Source organism: Poecilia mexicana, unplaced genomic scaffold (assembly GCF_051168715.1).
Source record: "Poecilia mexicana isolate PSO_F unplaced genomic scaffold, ASM5116871v1 scaffold_2, whole genome shotgun sequence".
Taxonomy (NCBI): Eukaryota; Metazoa; Chordata; class Actinopteri; order Cyprinodontiformes; family Poeciliidae; genus Poecilia; species Poecilia mexicana.
This window is the reverse complement of record NW_028263371.1, coordinates 29,735,350-29,755,990: the sequence shown is the minus strand read 5'-3', so window position 1 is coordinate 29,755,990 and position 20,641 is coordinate 29,735,350. Positions and strand designations below refer to the sequence as shown.

The 20,641-nt window shown below is 36.7% G+C and overlaps 3 protein-coding genes and 2 long non-coding RNA genes across 6 annotated transcripts; 1 reads left to right on the top strand and 4 right to left on the bottom strand.

Annotated features, from left to right (window-relative positions):
* Positions 1-869: 869 nt before the first annotated feature.
* LOC148160747 (uncharacterized) lies at positions 870-2,488 on the bottom strand. Its single transcript, XM_088014099.1, has 6 exons — positions 2,224-2,488; positions 2,062-2,135; positions 1,798-1,972; positions 1,624-1,680; positions 1,452-1,529; positions 870-1,193 (listed from the first exon to the last, which is right to left on the bottom strand). Exons 1-6 carry the CDS (start codon positions 2,249-2,251, stop codon positions 1,090-1,092), a joined length of 516 nt encoding a protein of 171 aa, XP_087870225.1. The 5' UTR covers positions 2,252-2,488; the 3' UTR covers positions 870-1,089.
* Positions 2,489-4,512: 2,024 nt separating this feature from the next.
* On the bottom strand, positions 4,513-5,299 carry LOC148160746 (uncharacterized). The gene is made up of 2 exons (XR_015765669.1): positions 4,859-5,299; positions 4,513-4,611 (listed from the first exon to the last, which is right to left on the bottom strand). It is a non-coding gene; the product is annotated as an uncharacterized LOC148160746 (long non-coding RNA).
* A 653-nt stretch (positions 5,300-5,952) lies between these two features.
* LOC106932153 (T-cell surface antigen CD2-like) lies at positions 5,953-10,904 on the bottom strand. Of its 2 annotated transcripts, none has more exons than XM_088014097.1 (5): positions 10,550-10,904; positions 10,161-10,436; positions 9,888-9,961; positions 8,698-8,890; positions 5,953-6,562 (listed from the first exon to the last, which is right to left on the bottom strand). In XM_088014097.1, exons 1-5 carry the CDS (start codon positions 10,608-10,610, stop codon positions 6,543-6,545), a joined length of 624 nt encoding a protein of 207 aa, XP_087870223.1. In that variant the 5' UTR covers positions 10,611-10,904; the 3' UTR covers positions 5,953-6,542. The 2 variants fall into 2 exon arrangements, with proteins under 2 accessions (XP_087870223.1, XP_087870222.1); XM_088014096.1 differs by lacking the exon at positions 5,953-6,562 and adding an exon at positions 7,579-8,344 and having other exon boundaries at positions 10,550-10,882.
* Positions 10,905-13,287: 2,383 nt separating this feature from the next.
* On the top strand, positions 13,288-18,323 carry LOC148160744 (uncharacterized). Its single transcript, XR_015765668.1, has 2 exons — positions 13,288-13,624; positions 17,606-18,323. It is a non-coding gene; the product is annotated as an uncharacterized LOC148160744 (long non-coding RNA).
* Positions 15,506-17,683, bottom strand: LOC148160745 (T-cell surface antigen CD2-like). The gene is made up of 6 exons (XM_088014101.1): positions 17,614-17,683; positions 17,225-17,500; positions 16,959-17,032; positions 16,092-16,284; positions 15,901-15,951; positions 15,506-15,783 (listed from the first exon to the last, which is right to left on the bottom strand). Exons 1-6 carry the CDS (start codon positions 17,672-17,674, stop codon positions 15,614-15,616), a joined length of 825 nt encoding a protein of 274 aa, XP_087870227.1. The 5' UTR covers positions 17,675-17,683; the 3' UTR covers positions 15,506-15,613.
* Positions 18,324-20,641: the final 2,318 nt, after the last annotated feature.

Below are 20,641 nucleotides of genomic sequence, written 5' to 3'. Positions count from 1 at the left end.
TTGCATTAGGTGTTTCTAACCATTTCCTGTGGTGTGACAAATTCTTCCACAGGTGCAAAGATCAGAACGAAAAACATTTTAATAATCCTCCTACAGTCACGGTGCAGCTGCAATGAAATTCAAGTTTGAGCTTGTTGCAAAAAAAAGTCAAAACTGGCATTTAGTTGCAAAATATTTGGAAAGTGCAAATGTTCTCAGGTGAAAACATTGGTGGTTTTAATGCTGCACATGAATCATCTGAGCATTAAGAAATATGAATCTGATTAAGACATTCATGCAGAACCAGAGTGGTGATGGTTACTGATCTATGACGATGATGATGCTTCGTAAAATATCAACTGGTTGGCCGGTTCACTCAGAGGAAACACTGCAAAAAGCATTTCTATCTCCATGACAAATATGCAGTTCTGCTTCTGCTTTTCACGGGACATACATGTTTTGAAGGCAGAACCTAAACGTCCTGGTCAGCACCGGTTCTCTGTTTCTTAGACAGTTTTCTTCGTTTTACCTCCATGCATTTTTGACAGACTTAGATGGTGATTTTAGTTCCAGATGCACCAAGAAAGGAAGATTTTTGCATTGTCCTCAGAAAAAGGAAACATAAAAACACTTTCTTTTGAAACAAAGACTGACTTGAGGAATCTTACAGATTGATGAGCAGAGCAAAAAACAGAGACGACAGAGAGCGACGCCGTGGCCTTCGTTGTCGTCTTCATCACATTTGGCCAAAATGAAAAACTTTCAATCATTGAACTTATTTCCTGTAACAACAGCTCACACCTGTCTTGTCAGAGACTCTGCTTTATCAGCTTTAGAGCCATCTTGAGTTTCTGGTCAGAGCAGCTGCTAAAATGAAACATTTGAGCTGATTGATGCAACAAAGTCTGTTTTTATTTTTGCAAAATGGCATTCATCAAATCGGTGAGAGAAAAATAAAACACGTCTATGCAGCGCTGGAGCTCCGCCCACAATCCCATGTAAAATCTGTCTTTATGAGTCTTCATTTTTCACCACCCAACGCAGAGATGCTTTCACTGATGTACAGATGTTTGTCCAGCACCGGCTGAGCGTATAGAAACATCGTTTGGCTCATGGCTGGTGGTGATGAGGAGGACGATGTTTAGGAAGAGGAGGAAGACGGCGATGATGACGGCTGTCGGTGTCGGTCCGCTTCAAAGGAAGCTCCACATCATCTGGTCAGTGATTAGAGAGGCAGAAATTATGACTCAAAGCCAAATATTTAGCCAGTTATTTGTGACGTAGTTTCAGTGAGGATATTATTTTAATCCTGACAGGAAGTCAGAGGACAACCATCGTTTCTCACAGTTATGATTGTAACTTATTTCTTTATAGATCATTAAGATAATTTCAGATTATTCTAATAAATTCTCCTTTAACCTACAAAGTTCTTATTCTGAACAAATGATTAATAAAGTGAAATGACACGTTACTCTTCAGTTGTTTCTTCCTTTTCCTTTTAACTCGGACACAGCAGACAGTAACGGTGACGGTCAGCAGAAGAACAAGAACTAGAAACATTATAGCACAACTGTTATTAAAAATGTTCATGATTTATGGACATTTTAATGGATTTTATGAATTTATATCAATTTACAAACATACCAACTCTGAATCCATTAAAAACCCAGAAACTTATTCCATGCAGTTCATCTATGAAACCTTAAAAAACCAATAAATAACCAAAAAAATAAACTTTACTAAGAAGGTCATTGCTATTCCACCCTGTTTTAGACAGCTGTTATCAACTGGACCATTGACCACACCATAAATACTGACCTATGTTAGTGCAATTATTAGCAACGGGCTCACTGGTTTCAGAACTGGCTTCGTTGAAAACTTTACAAACAAACTGCTCAGCTTGATTTTCTGCTGCTTTTATCTCAAAAGTCAAATTCCTTTCCTCCATCTTGGCACCGTTCAGAAGCCACTCGTACTTTACATCCTGTGGTTGCTACAGTAAAAAGAAATAGGGAAAAGAAAAATAAAGACTATTTGGAAACTTAACTAAAGCAAATAAGTTCTAGAAAAATAAATACTTACTGGACCAAGAAAGCAGTGAAACTTCACGTTTCCATCCTGACATGTTGCGTTTACTTTAGGCTTCTTCACAGGATCTGAGGAGGTTTGATTAGAGCAAAGAGACCAGAAGTTATTAAGGAAATATAACAATGATGAAAAACAAATCAGACATTTTGTACCAACCGATCACACATAGATTGGTTTCCTTCATGGTGCGCGCTTTACGTGTTTCATCAAAAACCTCCGAGGTGTAGCGTCCAGTTTGGTTCTCCTTCAGATTGATCAGTTTGAGGGAACCATCTTCATTAATATCTTCTGTTTTACCGATAACTACCTCTGCTGATCTTTTATAAAATAATGTGTTTCCATTAAACTCCCACTTCAAAGAATCAGTGGGTTTTAGTTGGTGTCCCAGAGGAACAACGAAGTTTCTGTCTGCTGCAGCGAACTGGTCACAACCTGTGGATGAAAAAGAAACCAGTCAGTTTTAATGAGGAAACAAAGAAAATTATCAAAATAGATAAATAATATGAAATTAAAAGACATTTTGTACCTACCCAGCAGACATAGGTTTGTGCTCTTTAGGGTCTGTAATTTTCCATTTTCGTCAAAAACATCAGAGGTGTAAAGTCCTGCTTGGTCCTCCTTCAGGTTCACCAGTTTAAGGGATCCGTCTGCATTAATGTCACTTTCTGACCCAACAGATATCCTTCCTGGTTTTTTATTAAATACTATGCTGCCATTTAGCTTCCACTTCAGAGTATCGGTAGGTTTTAGTTGGTATCCCAGAGGAACAATGAAGCTTCCACCCACTGCAGCAAACCGATCACAACCTTTGGATCAGAAAGACAAAAAAAAAATAAACAGAAGAAGACGAGCTGGGTTAAGAGAAGATGGTACCTGACCTCACAGTTCACCTTTAACTCATAGCAATCAGTCCTATACTAAATGGTAAAAGTTCGTGTTAATTTCTATGAAAATTGTAAAAATACAAACAAAACAGCTGAACTTTAAGAGTACGGAAACAATTTGCAAGCCAAAATATGACTTAAGTTTAGATTTAATTCAAAGACCTAAAGCACTAAAGCTATTTTTAAAGTCAAAAAATGAATTTCGAGGGTTTTAAATACGTACCTCCTCCACCACCAATAAGATCCCAGACACTGGGAAGATCTGGGATAGATTAAAACACAGGAAAAAAGAAATACGCTTTAACGATGATCAGTAAATAATAATAATTATTTTCTCATGAGCACTTATAATCAACATCATTTTTTTCTAAAGAAATGATTTGTTTCAAGCAGCGGTTACAATGGAGCCCATTGTCCTGCGGTTACCACAAACACACTTACCTATTTTAGCACAGCTGTGAGCGACAGGCTCACTGGGTTCAGAGCTGACTTCATTGAAAACTTTGCAGACAAATTTGTCGTCTTGAGTTTCTGCTGCTTTTGTCTCAAAAGTCAAACCGTTTTCCTCCATCTTGGCTCCGTTCCGGAGCCACTCGTGCTCCGCGTCCGTAGGTTGCTGGAGGAAAATAGAAGCAAAAGACAACAAATAGGTCAAGAAAAAGATTCAAAACGGAGACAAACCGTCCAGGAGCCTCACCCTCAGCAGGGCCTAACTGCACCACATCGCAATGATTCACTCTGACATTTTACTTTGACAGGGCCACGTGAGACGGAAATAACTGGCTTAACGGACTAATTATGAGTCTTGTGGTTTTTTTGGTTAAGAAGATGTGAAAATAAATACTTACTGGACCAAGAAAGCAGTGAAACTTCACGTTCCCATCCTGACATGTTACATTTACTGTAGGCTTCTTCACAGGATCTGAGGAGGTTTGATTAGAGCAAAGAGACGAGAAGTTATTAAGGAAATATAACAATGATGAAAAACAAATCAGACATTTTGTACCAACCAATCACACATAGATTGGTTTCCTTCATGGTGCGCGCTTTACGTGTTTCATCAAAAACCTCCGAGGTGTAGCGTCCAGTTTGGTTCTCCTTCAGATTGATCAGTTTGAGGGAACCATCTTCATTAATATCTTCTGTTTTACCGATAACTACCTCTGCTGATCTTTTATAAAATAATGTGTTTCCATTAAACTCCCACTTCAAAGAATCAGTGGGTTTTAGTTGGTGTCCCAGAGGAACAACAAAGTTTCTGTCTGCTGCAGCGAACTGGTCACAACCTGTGGATGAAAAAGAAACCAGTCAGTTTTAATGAGGAAACAAATAAAATTATCAAAATGCATAAATAATGTGAAGCTGGAAGTTATTTTGTAGCTACCCAGCAGACATAGGTTTGTGCTCTTTAGGGTCTGTAATTTTCCATTTTCGTCAAAAACATCAGAGGTGTAAAGTCCTGCTTGGTCCTCCTTCAGGTTCACCAGTTTAAGGGATCCGTCTGCATTAATGTCACTTTCTGTCCCAACAGATATCCTTCCTGGTTTTTTATTAAATACTATGCTGCCATTTAGCTTCCACTTCAGAGTATCGGTAGGTTTTAGTCGGTATCCCAGAGGAACAATGAAGCTTCCACCCACTGCAGCAAACCGATCACAACCTTTGGATCAGAAAGACAAAAAAAAAAAAAAACAGCAGAAGACGAGCTGGGTTAAGAAAAGATGGTACCTGACCTCACAGTTCACCTTTAACTCATAGCAATCAGTGCTATGCAAATAAGTCGAAATGGAGGTAAAAGTTAGACTAGATCTAAATTACAATTGTGGAAACAAAAATATAAGACAGTATATCTATTTAGTATAAAAACTATCAGCATCGTAAAAGGATTTATGGAACAGATTCGGTACCTTGGGAGGCGACGGCGGAGCAGCAGAGCAGAAACACACACACCACAGAGTCCGATGCCATCTTCATCGTCCTCCTCCTCACATTCGACTGAAAAGAACAACTTGTCATCATCAAGGACATTTCCTGCCGCAACAATTTTATATGCACGAGCTCTAGGTTTTGAGCGGAAGCGGTCCTCAACGCCACAATTTGAAAGCAGTAAGAACAAACAGAGCGGCACCAAAGTTACAGTCCAACAGGCTAATCATGAGATCATCTTCTCAACAGAATAAAAATTGTCAGAAAGGTAAGTCTGTTTATTTCAAACTGCTGTCAATCTGCACTCAGAACTCATTAGAAAAGCTGGTAACACTTCAAAACACGACTTTAGGTCTATTTCCATTACCTGTTTCTAACCACTTCCTGTGGGGTGACATAAATTCTTCCCTCGGCACAAAAGATTAAAACGAAAAACATTTCAATCATCCTCCTCATTAACCACTTAGTGGTTGCAATTCGATTAATGTTTTGGAAAAGAAAAGCCTATTTTATGGTAAAATAAACATTGAGAAAAAGTGGAAAATGTTTCTCAGGTGAAAAGTTTTGTGGTTTTCAAGCCTTAAAACTGATTGTCTGAAATGTGCAAGTGACAAAGAAATTGGTGCAAAAATAACCAGGCTATTTCCTAGAAGATAAAAAACTGCTAATAATGTCAAGGAGGTGAACAACTTCTAGAGATTAGCATGAGTGGAGATGGTTACAGAGTCATCGGCCGCAGGGAGGAAGGATCTCTGATAATGCTGCCTTGTAAAATATCAGATTGGTCAGTGGTCAGAAAAAACACTGCAAACAGATTTTTTTTTTCTATATCAGTTGCAACCCTATAGCTCTGCTTCTGCTTTTCATGGAAAATCATGATATTTAGGTAAAACTTAAACCTCCTCGTCAGCACTGATTCTCTGTTTCTCAATCCTTCTGAAATGTCAAAACATTTTCTGAACTGAAGCAGACTTTGCTGCTCTCTAGCTGCTCATATCAAAATGGTAGCACTTCCATATTTTTATTAAATGCAATCAGTTGGAGGGTTTTCGACAGCATTTGAAGGAATGACAAGTTTACTTTTGGTTTTATTTATTGAGACACAACAAGGCAACAACAAAAATCGCCAAAGAAAGAAACACATAGACCTCAGTTCATCATCGTCGTGAAACTAGTTTGAATCATTATGAATAAAAACTGATTATTTCACATGGAGGGATAAACATACAAAGTGCTTATTTACACCAAGTTTGATGGCCAAAGTTCGCAATTAAAAAAGAAAATCGACAGAAACTTATAACATTGTCTTAAATGAATTAAACATATTTCTGACACAAAAATGTTATGACTTAAAAAAATGATAAAGAATACTGCTGACTGAAATATATGTATAGTTTGAACGCACAGATTTACATATGATTATAAAAAAACTTTCCACTTTGCTAAATGCCATAAAAATAAGAGAGAATTTTAAAGTTATCTTTGAATTAGTAAGTGTTTCACCAGCTCTGTCAGGAGTCAAAAGTTCAGCAAACTACAGGAAACGTTTGACTCAAATCATACAGATTAAAAAGTAACTCCATAAAATATCAGGGAAATGTTTGTAAAGAGCTGCAGCTTCAGAGGCTCTGCAGGTGATGATGATGGTGAAGAATGTCCTGCTTGTTACTCAAGCTCCGCCTCATCTGTTCAGAAAACAGCAGCAGGCGTTAATCAAAGGAAGGATATATAAAAACACATCAAACTTAAGTGTGAAGTAGAGCAGTCTTTCCACCTTTAATGTAGCAAAAGTTAATATTCAGAAAATATAACAGGCCCTCATATAAAATAATACAATTTTTTGAAGAGCTGAGATCAATGTCACCAGCCACACTCAGATCTGGTTCCTGTCAAACCTGTAGAATCAAAAGTTCTGCTATAATTAGGCAAAGAAAAAGAGGAAATAGAGGTTATTGTTGATTCAATGAGGAATATGTAAACAATTTTTGACCTACCAAGTACACATAAAGATGTGCTCTTTGTGGCCTGTAAGTTTCACTATCAAAAACCTTAGAGGTGTAAAGTCCTGCTTGGTCCTTCTTCAGATTTGTCAGTTTGAGGGACCCATCATCATTAATATCATCATTTTTACCTAAAAGGAATCTTACTGATCTTTTAAAAAATATTATGTTACCATTAAAATTCCACCTCAGAGTATCAGCAGGTCTTAGTTGGTATTTAAACAGAGGAAATGTTCTCAAATTCAATTCAAAAATTCTTTATCAATTACAAGGGGAAGCTAAATCAAAGCTTTTGTGGTTTTAATGCTGCACATCAACCATCCAAAATTAAGAAATGCGCAACTGGCAAAGAGATTTGCGCAAATAACCAGACTACTGACTAGAACGTGGAAAACTACAAATAATACCCAGCATGTAAACAACGTATAGAGTTCAACAGGAGTGGTGATGGTTGCAGAGTCTAGCAGATTCAGTTCTGCTTTTGTTTGTCGTGGGAAATCATGTTAAATGTCCAGGTCAGCACTGGTTCTGTTTCGCAAACCTTCAGAAGTTTCGAAGCATTTTCTGAACTGAATAAAGTCTAAAAAATATCAAAAGACGTTGCTGCTCTCTGGCTGCTCATATCAAAACTGTAGCACTGTCATGTGTTTATTAAATGGAATCAGTTGGAGGATTTTGACAGCATTTAAAGGAATTACAAGTTTACGTTTGGTTTTATTTATTGCGACACAAGGTAACAACAAAAACTACCAGAGGAAAAAAAAACAAAAACACAGAGACGTCAATTCATCGTCATCATTGTGAAACTAGTTTGAATAATTAAGAATAAAAACGGAATATTTCACATGGCGGGTTGTAAACACAAAGTGATTATTAGTTTGCAGCTAAAAGAGAAACAGAAAATCCAACAGAAACTTATAACATTGCCTTCAATGAATTAAAAATATTCATAACATAAAAATGTTGACTTAAAACAATGATAAAGAAGACTTCTGTCTGTTCATTAGCAGAACAAGATACAAATGCCACTGCTAAAGAAGCTGGGGTCTTCACAGAATATATATATATATATATATATATATATATATATATATATATATATATATATATATATATATAAACATATACATAGATTGAACCCAGAGATTTACATATGATTATCAAAAACACTTTACACTTTGCTAAATGCCAGAAAAATAAGAAAAGTTATCTTTGAATTAGTAAGTGTTTCACCAGCTCTGTCAGGAGAAACGGGTCAAAAGTTCAGCAAACTACAGGAAACGTTTGACTCAAATCATACAGATTAAAAAGTAACTCCATAAAATATCAGGGAAATGTTTGTAAAGAGCTGCAGTTTCAGAGGCTCTGCAGGTGATGATGGTGGTGATGAAGAGGAGGAGGATGATCAGTGAGTGCAATACTCTGGTGATGAAGAATGTCCTGCTTGTTACTCAAGCTCCGCCTCATCTGTTCAGAAAACAGCAGCAGGCGTTAATCAAAGGAAGGATATATAAAAACACATCAAACTTAAGTGTGAAGTAGAGCAGAGTTTTTATTTTCTAGTTCTGACAAAATGAATATTAATGATTTGATCAACTTTTACTGATCAAACCAGAAGGTAGACATCATGGTTAGCCAGGATGGGTGGAGGCCTGTAGGAGCTAAATAAAATAATTGTAGTGTAAACTTAGAAACACACGCCTCATTTTAATATAATAAATGGTTTATTATTGTGAATATTCCAATTTGTAGAAGCAGAAAAAGCCATTAGCTGAGCCACTTTTGACATTTACAATGTAATAACTACTGTATATACTTACTGGAGACACAGCCATGACTAAAAGAGTCACTTTTTTCAGAACTGGCCTGGTTGTAAACTTCACAGGAGAAATTCATGTCTCTGCTTTCTGCAGAGCTTCTTGTCAGAGACGTTTCTGTTTCGTCGACGATGACTTCGCCATCCTGGAGCCACTTGTACTGTATGACATCATGTTGGTTTATACCATCAGGTTGCTAAAAAGAATAATGAAAACTTTATTTACTTTTTTTTTATTAGAAAGTCACAAAGAACAACAATTAGGAAGATTTGTTATTTGTATGTTGATCTATTGTTTCATTTTTCTTTTCCAGTGCAAAAATAAAATTTTAAAAATGACTCAAAATGTTACATTTCCTGCACTGTATTAAAGTCTTTCCCCCTTTCATGTAACAAAAGTTAATATTCAGAAAATATTACAGGCCCTCATATCAAATAATAAAATTTTTTGAAGAGCTGAGATCAATGTCACCAGCCACACTCAGATCTGGTTCCTGTCAAACCTGTAGAATCAAAAAGTGATTTATAAAAATCCAGTCAAAAACACATTAAGTCCAGAATTGAACAAAATTAAAACTCAAATGACAAATAAATTCTCTGGCAGACTGGAAAAGGTTATAAAATAATTTCGAATGTTTCCAGACTTCAGTTTGTTTGGCCAACACTCGGATCACAAAATAAAGGAATCCATGTTCCAAGGTCAAAATGACTGCTGACCAAACAAAACCTCAAAAATCCCTTCTTGGCTTTGACAATAATGCATCTTAATCATCCATAAAAGTAGGAAGGAAAATGGATGTTTGCCTTCTGTGGAAAAAATACAACATCCCAACTGAGTGATGCTCTGGGATTTCATGAGGACCTGGATGACCAGCAGTAATTGATGGAACCGTGAATTGTGGACTTTACCAGAAAGTCCTGGTAAAGTCATGTGCCGTCTTTTCACACTCCAAACGTCTCTAATGTGTTTTAAACAAGTATAGAAGAAAAGACCGAAACACTTCCAAGGGAGCAATAACCAGCTGTTTGGTTTTGGGGGTGATTATTCTTTCACATATGGCCAAGTTAGTTTGGATAAATATTTTCTATTAAAATCTGATTGGATTATGAAAACTCTCTAAGGTCATGTAAAGAACTCCATATTGTTCTATCCTGTTGTTTTTATTTTATAATAAACCAAAATAATCTCCTTACCGGATCATGACTGCAGGTAAAGACGACCTCTGAGGCCAGACAGGTTATATTTACTGTGGGCTTCTTCACGGGGTCTGAGTGGGATCAAACATGACACATTAAACTCTGACCTCGTAAAAATAACGTGAAATGTCTGAAAGCTTCTGGTGAATCAGCTTACAGGAATCACTATTACAATTAAACTGAAAGTTCTGCTATAATTAGGCAAAGAAAAAGAGGAAATAGAGGTTATTGTTGATTCAATGAGGAATATGTAACCAGTTTTCTACCTACCAAGTACACATAAATTTGTGCTCTTCATGGTGAGTTGTTTTCCGTTTTGATCATAAACCTCAGCGGTGTAACGTCCTTCTTGGTCCTTCTTCAGATTTGTCAGTTTGAGGGACCCATCATCATTAATATCATCAGTTTTACCTACAATTAATCTTACTGATTTTTTATAAAATATTATGTTGCCATTAAATCTCCACTTCAGAGTATCAACAGGTCTTAGTTTGTATCCCAGAGGAACAGTGAAGTTTCCACCCACTGCAACAAACTGGTCACAACCTTCAAATCAGAGAGAAACATCCTTATTCACACTCGTCCGATCTGATCCTTTATATTCCTATACAATTGAAACCTAGAAACATTAACAGGAGACATTTGTAACAGATCTGTACCTTGGGAGCCAATGGCGGAGCAGCAGAGCAGGAAGAAAGTGATGACAGACGCCAAGGCCATCTTCACCAGTGATCTCCTCACTTGTTGGAAGTTCTTCAAGTTCGTCTGCTTTCAAACGGATTAAACGCTCACGGAGTCACAGCTCAACAGAAGACTGACACTTCAAAATGCTGAGGTAGACGTATTTCTATCATCGGTTTCTAACCACTTCCTCTAATGTGGCCTAATGTCTTGCTTCACAGAAAAATTAGCAGGAAAAAAACCATTTTAACAGCCCTCCTTATTAAACACCAGGCAGTTATCATGCAGTGAAGGTTTGAGCTCTCTTTCAAGGAAGAGCAAAAATCAGCATGAAATTGTAAAACTAACTTTTAAACAGAGGAAATGTTCTCAAATTCAATTCAAAAATTCTTTATCGATTCCAAAGGGAAGCTAAATCAAACCTTTCGTGGTTTTAATGCTGCATATCAATCATCTAATATTTACGAGATGCGCAACTGGCAAAGAGATTTGTGCAAATAACCAGACTACTGACTAGAATGTGGAAAACTACAAATAACACCCAGCATGTAAACAACGTATAGAGTTCAACAGGAGTGGTGATGGTTGCAGAGTCTAGCAGATTCAGTTCTGCTTTTGTTTGTCGTGGGAAATCATGTTAAAAGTCCAGGTCAGCACTGATTCTGTTTCGCAAACCTTCAGAAGTTTCAAAGCATTTTCTGAACTGAATAAAGTCTAAAAAATATCAAGACGTTGCTGCTCTCTAGCTGCTCATATCAAAACTGTAGCACTGTCATGTGGAATCAGTTGGAGGTTATTTGACAGCACTTTAAGGAATTACAAGTTTACGTTTGGTTTTATTTATTGCGACACAAGGTAACAACAAAAACTACCAGAAGAAAACAAACAAAAACACAGAGACGTCAATTCATCGTCATCGTTGTGAAACTAGTTTGAATAATTAAGAATAAAAACGGAATATTTCACATGGCGGGTTATACACACAAAAGTGCTTATTAGCTTGATGATCAAAGTTTGCAACTAAAAAAAGAAAATCCACAGAAACTTAATGTGAACTTTTACTACGAGACTTTATGGAACTCCAGCTGTGTCCAGTAATAAAGAAACAAAGAAAGAAGGCAGCAAATGTTGGTTCCACAATTTTCTCCTGAAAATATAGATAAAATCAGTCATTACAGCGTAAAAGTAATTTGAACAGGGGAGAGCATATAAACAAGTCAATGACATGATGCAATCTGCATTTTTTTTTAACTCTGATAACTTTTTTTTTAAACTGACTTAATACATTTAAATTGCTGCACTGTTAAGTAGAATGGGAATTACTTTTTTTGTAAATTGTCTCGAGATTACCAGTTGTAAATTAGTGTTATATAAATCAACTGAATTGTATTATGAAAGGTTACAATTTGCCCAACGGACTGAAGAGAAAGGATGAGCAATGTTTTATAGGTTGATGAAAGCAAAGATTGTTTTTTTTAACAACTAAAGTTCATTTTTGAGGTAAAACTAAAAATATGTACATTTCTTTCCTATACATTTTCCCACATGCCATAGCCTGGTGTCTGAGCAGGTGAAGGTCATCCCTTGCAGTAACAAGAAGCTGTTGTCAGAATCCATGATGTTAAGTTTGACTTACGAAGCAATTTTCAAAGACATAAGTTGTAACATCCTGTTCAGCATAATTCACAATTCACAGTACACAAAGTTTAAAAAGTCTAAAAACAAGCATAATAATCACCATAAAGTCATGACAAAAAAGCTTGTGAAAACATTCTTGCTCCTGAATCTGGCTCAGGAAAATAAAGCTAGAGGAGCAAACTCTTCCACAACTTAAATGTACAGATTCACAGGAAAGTTACATTTTCAACAACGCAGTACCCTGCTCCTTGTATCCAAACATATTTCCTACAGGGTAATAAATTTTCGGAGCAGATGACCGGTTCTCTCCTTGGGATCATACGGACCCAACAGTTTTACAGGTCTCACTCTGTCCTGATTACTAGTCTTTCTCCCAGTAAATACAACCATCATCTTTATATTTTTATTTCTAAATCCTCGTTTAACCCTATTCCCTCTCTTCTCACCGTCTCACTCCAGTAGCAGAAACACTGACATTAAGAAACAGCAAATCCCTGAATTGGATTATTACTAAACTTCTATCACCGCTGGATCAAATAATTATGGAATTGTACGTATTCATATTTTAAAGGTATATACTTTTAGGGCTGCCATCTAGTAAAAAAAAAATTGGGTGAGCTGGCTACTACTGTCTAAAAGTCATCATGTCTTCTCATCTTTTGAAACAGCCATAAGGGAGATCAACAGTTTGACAAACAGCTTGCTTTGTGAAGCACCGCCTCACTGGGAGGGAATCGGAAGGCTAACATGCCAATCAGGTGCAAGTTGGGCAGTTAAAGTAAGAGAAACCAGATGCTGCATTCAGAGCATACTGAAGACCAGCAAGCAAAGCATTCACAGAGTGGATGTAGTAGAATATCAGAGAACAGGAGGTACAGGATAGAAGATTTGACTGAATCAAGACGTTGTCCAGAAGTTCAGACTGGGAGGCTAACTGGCAAATTGCTAACCAAGTATGTGAAGCAGGAAAATAGGTTGTAGTTACTTAAATTTATGCAAACCAATTGCCCCAAAAGATTCGATTACTGCAACATGTAAAAGACAAGTGTAGCTACATTGTGTGATTTTGACAATATTCTTAAACTCATCCAAAATATTATTCTTTGCAAAATGTCTTATATTTTCTGCTTACAGCAGTCCACTTTTTATTTTATTCTAGTTGTTGCAGACTCAACCTAAATAGATTAACTTATAAAGCATCCTCTTTTTTTTCTTTTTTAAATCCAAAAGTTCCTGCCTGCCACTTGTTTAAGATGAGTACAAACAGCAAGTTGATGAAAATTACGTGATGTTCACTTGAACTGTTTTATTAAGCAGAATGTTTTATTTTACAGTGAGAAAAGTTTAGCAGAAGGCTGGAGCCATCTGACCCTCGCTTCAAACTCAGTGCCTGTTTGCTCTACGGCAAAAATTTGGTAAGATTCAATTTAGTCGGCTAAAGAAAGTTAGACGGTTCGTTCTCCAATGTGAGAAATCCCTTGAGGTAGTCAAGCAAAAGCTGTAGGTAACAAAACAATTTACCATGTTGTGACCAACTCTTGGAGCGTGGTGGTAGTGAGCATGTCATTTTATTCATTTTTATTTTATTTATTTTAGGTAAAGTGTACCAATAGCAAACTTAAGTCAGTGTTATTATAAGTTGGTATCAGAAGATGTAAGTAAGTCTCTGTGAGAGGGGGTACTTGAGAAAGAAAAACAAAGATTCAGTGGTCGATAGCCAGCATATATTTTAATTTCTGCAACAAACATTGAAAGAAAGAAAAAAAAACGATATAAAACTTGAATGATCATTCAGTTTGATAAATATTTACACAGAGCATCATTCAATAAATTGATAGAAATCCAAGTGCTCACATCAAAACATCAAATCTAAATAAATAATACACATATTGTACTAAATATTTTAATACAGACTTATGGTTGACATTGATCATTTCTAAGTTTTATCAATGGAACCTTAACAAATACAGGTGTACTATATTTTGTCAGTGAACACACTGAAGCGTGGAAGATATTGGATGGCGGGAAAGAATCATTAGGGCCAAGAAATACATACAAGCGTATAAGTCAGAGACAAAAGCTGTAGATAATTTTAAAGGTAACAAAACAATTTACCATGTTGGAGCAACACTTGGAGCGTGGTTGTGCAGTGTAAAAAAAACTTTCAACTTTGGGGAAAACTGAAAGATAAATGTGAGTAGCCTCACCTGGGCCTGTTTAGTCCCTGACACATTCTTAAAGAGATACAATTACACACGAGGAACTTTTACTGAAATGCATCACACTAGCAGGTGTTACAGAAAAGTGTCTATAGACTTTAAAACTGAATCAACTGTTTTCGGAACGGATGAAGGAAATTACAAACTCATAGTCAGCACTGACTAGTCGTGCTGCCATAAATATTGCAGTAAAACAGTTAAACTGTTGTTTTCCTTCAGAGGTATCTACCCGCTCTTATGCAGGGACACACACACACAAACGCAGAGGTAGTTACAACATTCCTAATCTATTTCAACATGGTTTAGATTATAGCATATTTATTTATTCACTATTCACTTACAATTATTCTGGCTATCTGTGGGCGTTGAGTTCAGGAGGAGTTAATGGTGAGCAGATGGTCTCTGAGGGAGGTCAGGAGGTCACAAAGTTCCCATCATATATGTGAAATATGTTTTGGGGAGGGAGGTGCAGGGGGGGTTAATATCAATTAACCCATCGGATTAAAATTTGACAGAACGATGTCCATATACTGGTGACGAATTTCCTCCTCGGTACTCGCGCTGCGTCTCATCTGTTCAGAAAACAGAAGCAGCGTTAATCAGCAGTCAGAGGAAGGATAAGTGTGAAATGGAGCAGAGCTTTTATTTTCTAGTTCTGATCAAACCAGAAGGCAGACACAACGGTTAGCCAGGATTTTCAAGAATAAAACATTTTATTATAGTTAAAAACTGAACAGCAGATTAAAACAAGTGCAATAACCGTTCAGTGTTCATTTTCATATTCGCAACATTTGTTTTCATGAATATAAACCTATATATTATTTTCCAACTTGATTTACTGTGATTGAATTCCCACACACTTTATGCATTTTTATATTACTAACTTTCTTTTATCAGTCTTTAGTCTAGAGACTTTTCATTTGTTGTTGGTTCAACTTATTGTAATTTTTTTTAAACCAATTAATCATAGGAAGAAAAACAAAAAGAAACACCTAATGGCTGCAATTGTTATATTTTAAAATGTCTTGCTAAAAGTCTAAATAAAAATGCAAAATGTAATATTTTTTGTTTAATTTTGTAATTACTAAGACCAAACAATGAAAGTGGGCCGAGCAGCAGGCCTTGGGGTACTCCAGAGATTTAATATCAGAAATGTATAGGAAGCAGTGGATGATGGTGGATTAATCAAATTAGCTTAAGTTGATTTGAACAAGTCTGCATTAATTGAGAGAGTTTTAAGTTATTATTCAGACAACTAAAATAGAAGTGGACTAAACACTTTACCGTTCTTCCTTCTTTTCTTCTTGAAGACAGAACACAACACAGAATGAGGAGGATGATCAGAACTAAAAGACCTAAAAAAAGATCAAAAACGAAACAAAACATCAGAGATGCACATAAAAAAAAAAAGATTTATACAAGTTTACTTCTGTTGAGGTTAATTTAAGTGTATTTCAGTGAAGCTCACCTACCAATTAAAAGCCACATGCTACCTCCATAGGCCACACCTTGGAGGCCAGAAGCTAATAAATAATAATAAAAAAAAAAATCATAGCATAACATTAGAAACGCCCATCTCAGTTTATTATAACATGTGGTTTATTATTGTGAATATTCCAATTTATACATTATTTATAATGTAATAAGTGCGGTATATACTTACTGGAGGCACAGCCATGAGTAAAAGAGTCACTTTTCTCAGAACTGGCCTGGTTGTAAACTTCACAGGAGAAATTCATGTCTCTGCTTTCTGCAGAGCTTCTTGTCAGAGACGTTTTAGTTTCGTCGACGATGACTTCGCCATCCTGGAACCACTTGTACTGTATGACATCATGTTGGTTTATACCATCAGGTTGCTAAAAAGAATAATGAAAACTTTATTTTTTTTTTAAATTAGAAAGTCACAAAGAACAACAATTAGGAAGATTTGTTATTTGTATGTTGATCTATTGTTTCATTTTTCTTTTCCAGTGCAAAACTAAAATTTTAAAAATGACTCAAAATGTTACATATCCTGCACTGTGTTAAAGTTTTTCCCCCTTTCATGTAACAAAAGTTAGTACTCAGACAATATAAATGTCCCTCATATAAAATAATCACATATTTTGATCAACCTCACAAGATATATCAAGATCTGGTTCCTGTCAAACCTGTAGAATCAAAAAATTACTAAAAAGAACCAGTCTGACAAGGAAAACTGAAATGAAGGATTTCAAAAAACACATCAAGTCCAGAACTGAACAAAATTAAAGCTCAAGTGACAAATAAAGTCTCTGATAGACTGGAAAAGGTTATAAAATAATTTCAAATGTTTCTGGATTTCAGTTTGTTTGGCCAACACTCGGATCACAAAATAAAGGAATCCATGTTTCAATGTCAAAATGACTGCTGACCGAACAAAACATCAAAAATCCCTTCCTAGCTTTGACAATAATGCATCTTCATCATCCATAAAAGTAGGAAGGAAGTAGGAAGGAAAATGGAACGCTAGGCGTCTGCGGAAAAAATACAACATCCCAAATCTCCTTACCGGATCATGACTGCAGGTAAAGACGACCTCTGAGGCCAGACAGGTTATATTTACTGTGGGCTTCTTCACAGGGTCTGGGTGGGATCAAACATGACACATTAAACTCTGACCTCGTAAAAATAGTACAGTGAGCGGCACGTTTGACAGCTTCAGGAGTCACAGTTACATGAACCGATGAGAAGTTCTTTAATAACAAGACGATGAAAAAGAGCCAATAGAGGTTATTGTTGACTCAATGAGGAATATGTAATCAATTTTCTGCCTACCAAGTACACATAAATTTGTGCTCTTCATGGTGTGTTGTTTTCCGTTTTGATCATAAACCTGAGGGGTGTAAAGTCCTGCTTGGTCCTTCTTCAGATTTGTTAGTTTGAGGGACCCATCATCATTAATATCATCATTTTTACCTACAATTAATCTTACTGATCTTTTATAAAATATTATGTTGCCATTAAATCTCCACTTCAGAGAATCAACAGGTTTTAGTTTGTATCCCAGAGGAACAGTGAAGTTTCCACCCACTGCAACAAACTGGTCACAACCTTCAAATCAGAGAGAAACATCCTTATTCACACTCATTCAATCTGATCCTTTATATTCCTGTAAAATTGAAACCTAGAAACATTAACAGGAGACATTTGTAACAGATCTGTACCTTGGGAGCCAATGGCGGAGCAGAAGAGCAGGAAGAAAGTGATGACAGACGCCAAGGCCATCTTCACCAGTGATCTCCTCACTTGTTGGAAGTTCTTCAAGTTTGTCTGCTTTCAAACGGATTAAACGCTCACGGAGTCACAGCTCAACAGAAGACTCACAATTCAAAATGGTAAGGTAGGTGTATTTCTATCATCAGTTTCTAACCACTTCCTCTGGTGTGGTCTAAATTCATGGCTCACAGAACAAACATTTTAGCAGCCCTCCACGTTAAACACCAGGCTGTTCTCATGCAATGAAGGTTTGAGCTCTCTTTCAAGGAGGAGCAAATTCAATTAAGAAATTCTTTATCGATTCCAAAGGGAAGCTAATTCAAAGCTTTTGTGGTTTTAATGCTGCACATCGATCATCTAATATTTACGAAATGCGCAACCGGCAAAGATATGTGTGCAAATAACCAGACTACTGACTAGAATGTAGAAAACTGCATCAAGAATGTAAATGTGACCAGCAGGGGGAGATTCTTTTAAAAGTTATGTATATGATGCACCAGAACACAAACTGAATAGTGCGCAGTATTTTAATAATTTTCTTAAAACAGTTCTCTTTTAAAAACGTGGCTTCAGGCCTACAACTCGGTCCTTGAAAAGAAAAGGAAACAAGTAAAGACAATTTCAATTATTCAAAAAAAAAAAATAAAATAAAATAAAATATGCAGTGCAAAAGAATGCAAATTAGTAAATCAAACAAATTAGTGATTTCAACAATGCACAACAAAGACAAAACATAAGAAAAACACTCCAAGCAATGGAACAAGTTCTGACCGTCTGTCATACCCGTAAATGCAGCATACCTTGTGGTAATGCGCACGCGCTGCGCATTACCACAAGGTATGCTACATTTACGAGATAAATGCAGCATACCGAGGTAAATGCATTTACGAGGTGACTGAAACAGAAAACCCATCACTGTGGATTCAGGTAAAATAAATTAAAATCTAAAGCGGTGGCTTACCCAGGAGCGGAAACACCAGCCTGAACACCTGTTCTGTCAGCGGGTCAGCGGGTGCGGACTAGATGGAAGCCGCACGCCACAACAACCCCCAGAACACCTGCAACGCTGCAGAAACGCACGACAAGCGTAGCTCTTGATGGGACATCTCATCTGAATCCAGGCTTCGAGGCGTGTACCGAGTAAAAAGGGGGCGTGTCAGATGAAGCCCCGCTTCTTGGCTTGTGTCGTCTTGCTGAAAACCACGTGACTGACTGGCAACAAACGATGCCTCGCATTACATGGATCACGTGACTGCTTCATTTTGCGTGTCAGTTTTCAAAATAAAAGTGCGAAGAGCCGTGCTGCTTCATGGTTTGTTGCATAGACGTGAATACCTAGACGCCTCATGAAGCGCTGAGTCCGCCATCTTGCAGCAGAGCGATCGGAGCTCCTTAAGTCCTGAGCTGTGTCGACTTGCTTCAACCGTTTTACGAAACAAACTGGATTCATTGGCATTACCTTTCACAGGTAAGGATGAAAGATCAGAATTACTTGACTATGCAGCCAGAAATTCACTTCTACTGAAAAATATTTCCTATCTAGTTAAATTGCTATATACGCTAACTGATTGTTAGCGTAGCGGCTAATGTTTTCACTCTGTTTTCTAATGAGAGAGAGCTGATGAGAAACCGCTGTTAGAGGAGAAGTTGTTGTTCAGTCTCTTGTTCTTTAATTAAACACTGTAAAAGTGTCTGTTCATCAATGTCTTGATAAAAATTATCAGAATAATTGCTATCAAATGAAAACATTGTGCTCTTTATTCAGAAATGCCCCAAAACAATTGAAAAAAATCACATCGAAAGTTAGAAACTAAAAGACTAAAGACAGATCTGTCTTTAGTCATTTCTTTGATTGCCAAATATATTAATATGTGTGAGAAAATGTGTCAATGACAGGTATTAAGTTAAAATAATTTATAGAATGGCACTTTCTGAAGTTCCATTCTATAAATGGAACTTTATAGAATGTAAAGTTCTATAAAGTAAGGCAGGTTAATACGTGCCTTACTGGGACATTCAAAACCACAGACGCTGTTGCGTATCGCAGCAACGGACCGACCCGCTCCATCAGGCGTCTACGTGTTTATGTCTGTGGGTTGTTGTCCATTTGGTCGTGCATCTTAGGAAAAATATTTGTCTTCAGTAGCCAAAATAAAATGAACATTGACCAACATATTTGATGTGTTTGATGATGGCACTCATAAAAATGTAATGTTTGTTACTGGTTTTCTCAATTGTCGATTATGGTGTATTTTTTATGACTTTATATTTTTGTGATTTCATGATGCAAATCTCTTTGAACTGCATTATTGCTGAAATATGCTACAATAAATAAACTTGATTGATTGCCTGAAATGGAGCCAGCAAGAGGAATATCTGACATCTGGGAATACTTTGAGATGATTACTCACAATAAAATTCTTCTTAAACAATAATTAACCCCTCCAACTCCCAATTTCTCACCTTCTGCAAAGTTCCACTATTATTTGTAGTCTGATTAGTAAAGATATATCAGTGTCGCACAGCAGAAACAGATTTAATCCTGTTGCAGAACTAAAATTCAACATGTAGCCACATTTAAGGGATGAGAGCCAATTAGAAATTCAAGAAAAAGTGAATGCCCCAACAGGCACTGCACTCCCAAGATCCTAAAACATCAAATGTCTTTATTGTCAAATCCGTCTGGACATAAAAGAAAACCCAACACAGCCACTGACCTTCAACATAAACCAGGATTAGATTGGCTGCAAATCATTTTAATAATTAAAACGAATGCCAATTAAATATGGTTTCATCGATTCTCCTGTTACTAAACATGAGTTTGATGAAAACTTTGTGACAATATTGCATTTGCTCACTTTTGGAAGAATGATCCAACTGAGTGACAAGGCTGTCAGTTTCACCAGATGTCACTAGTGAGCGACGAATGAAGCATCGAGTAATGAACCTTTTTGCAAAGCAAAGGGTTGGAAAGCT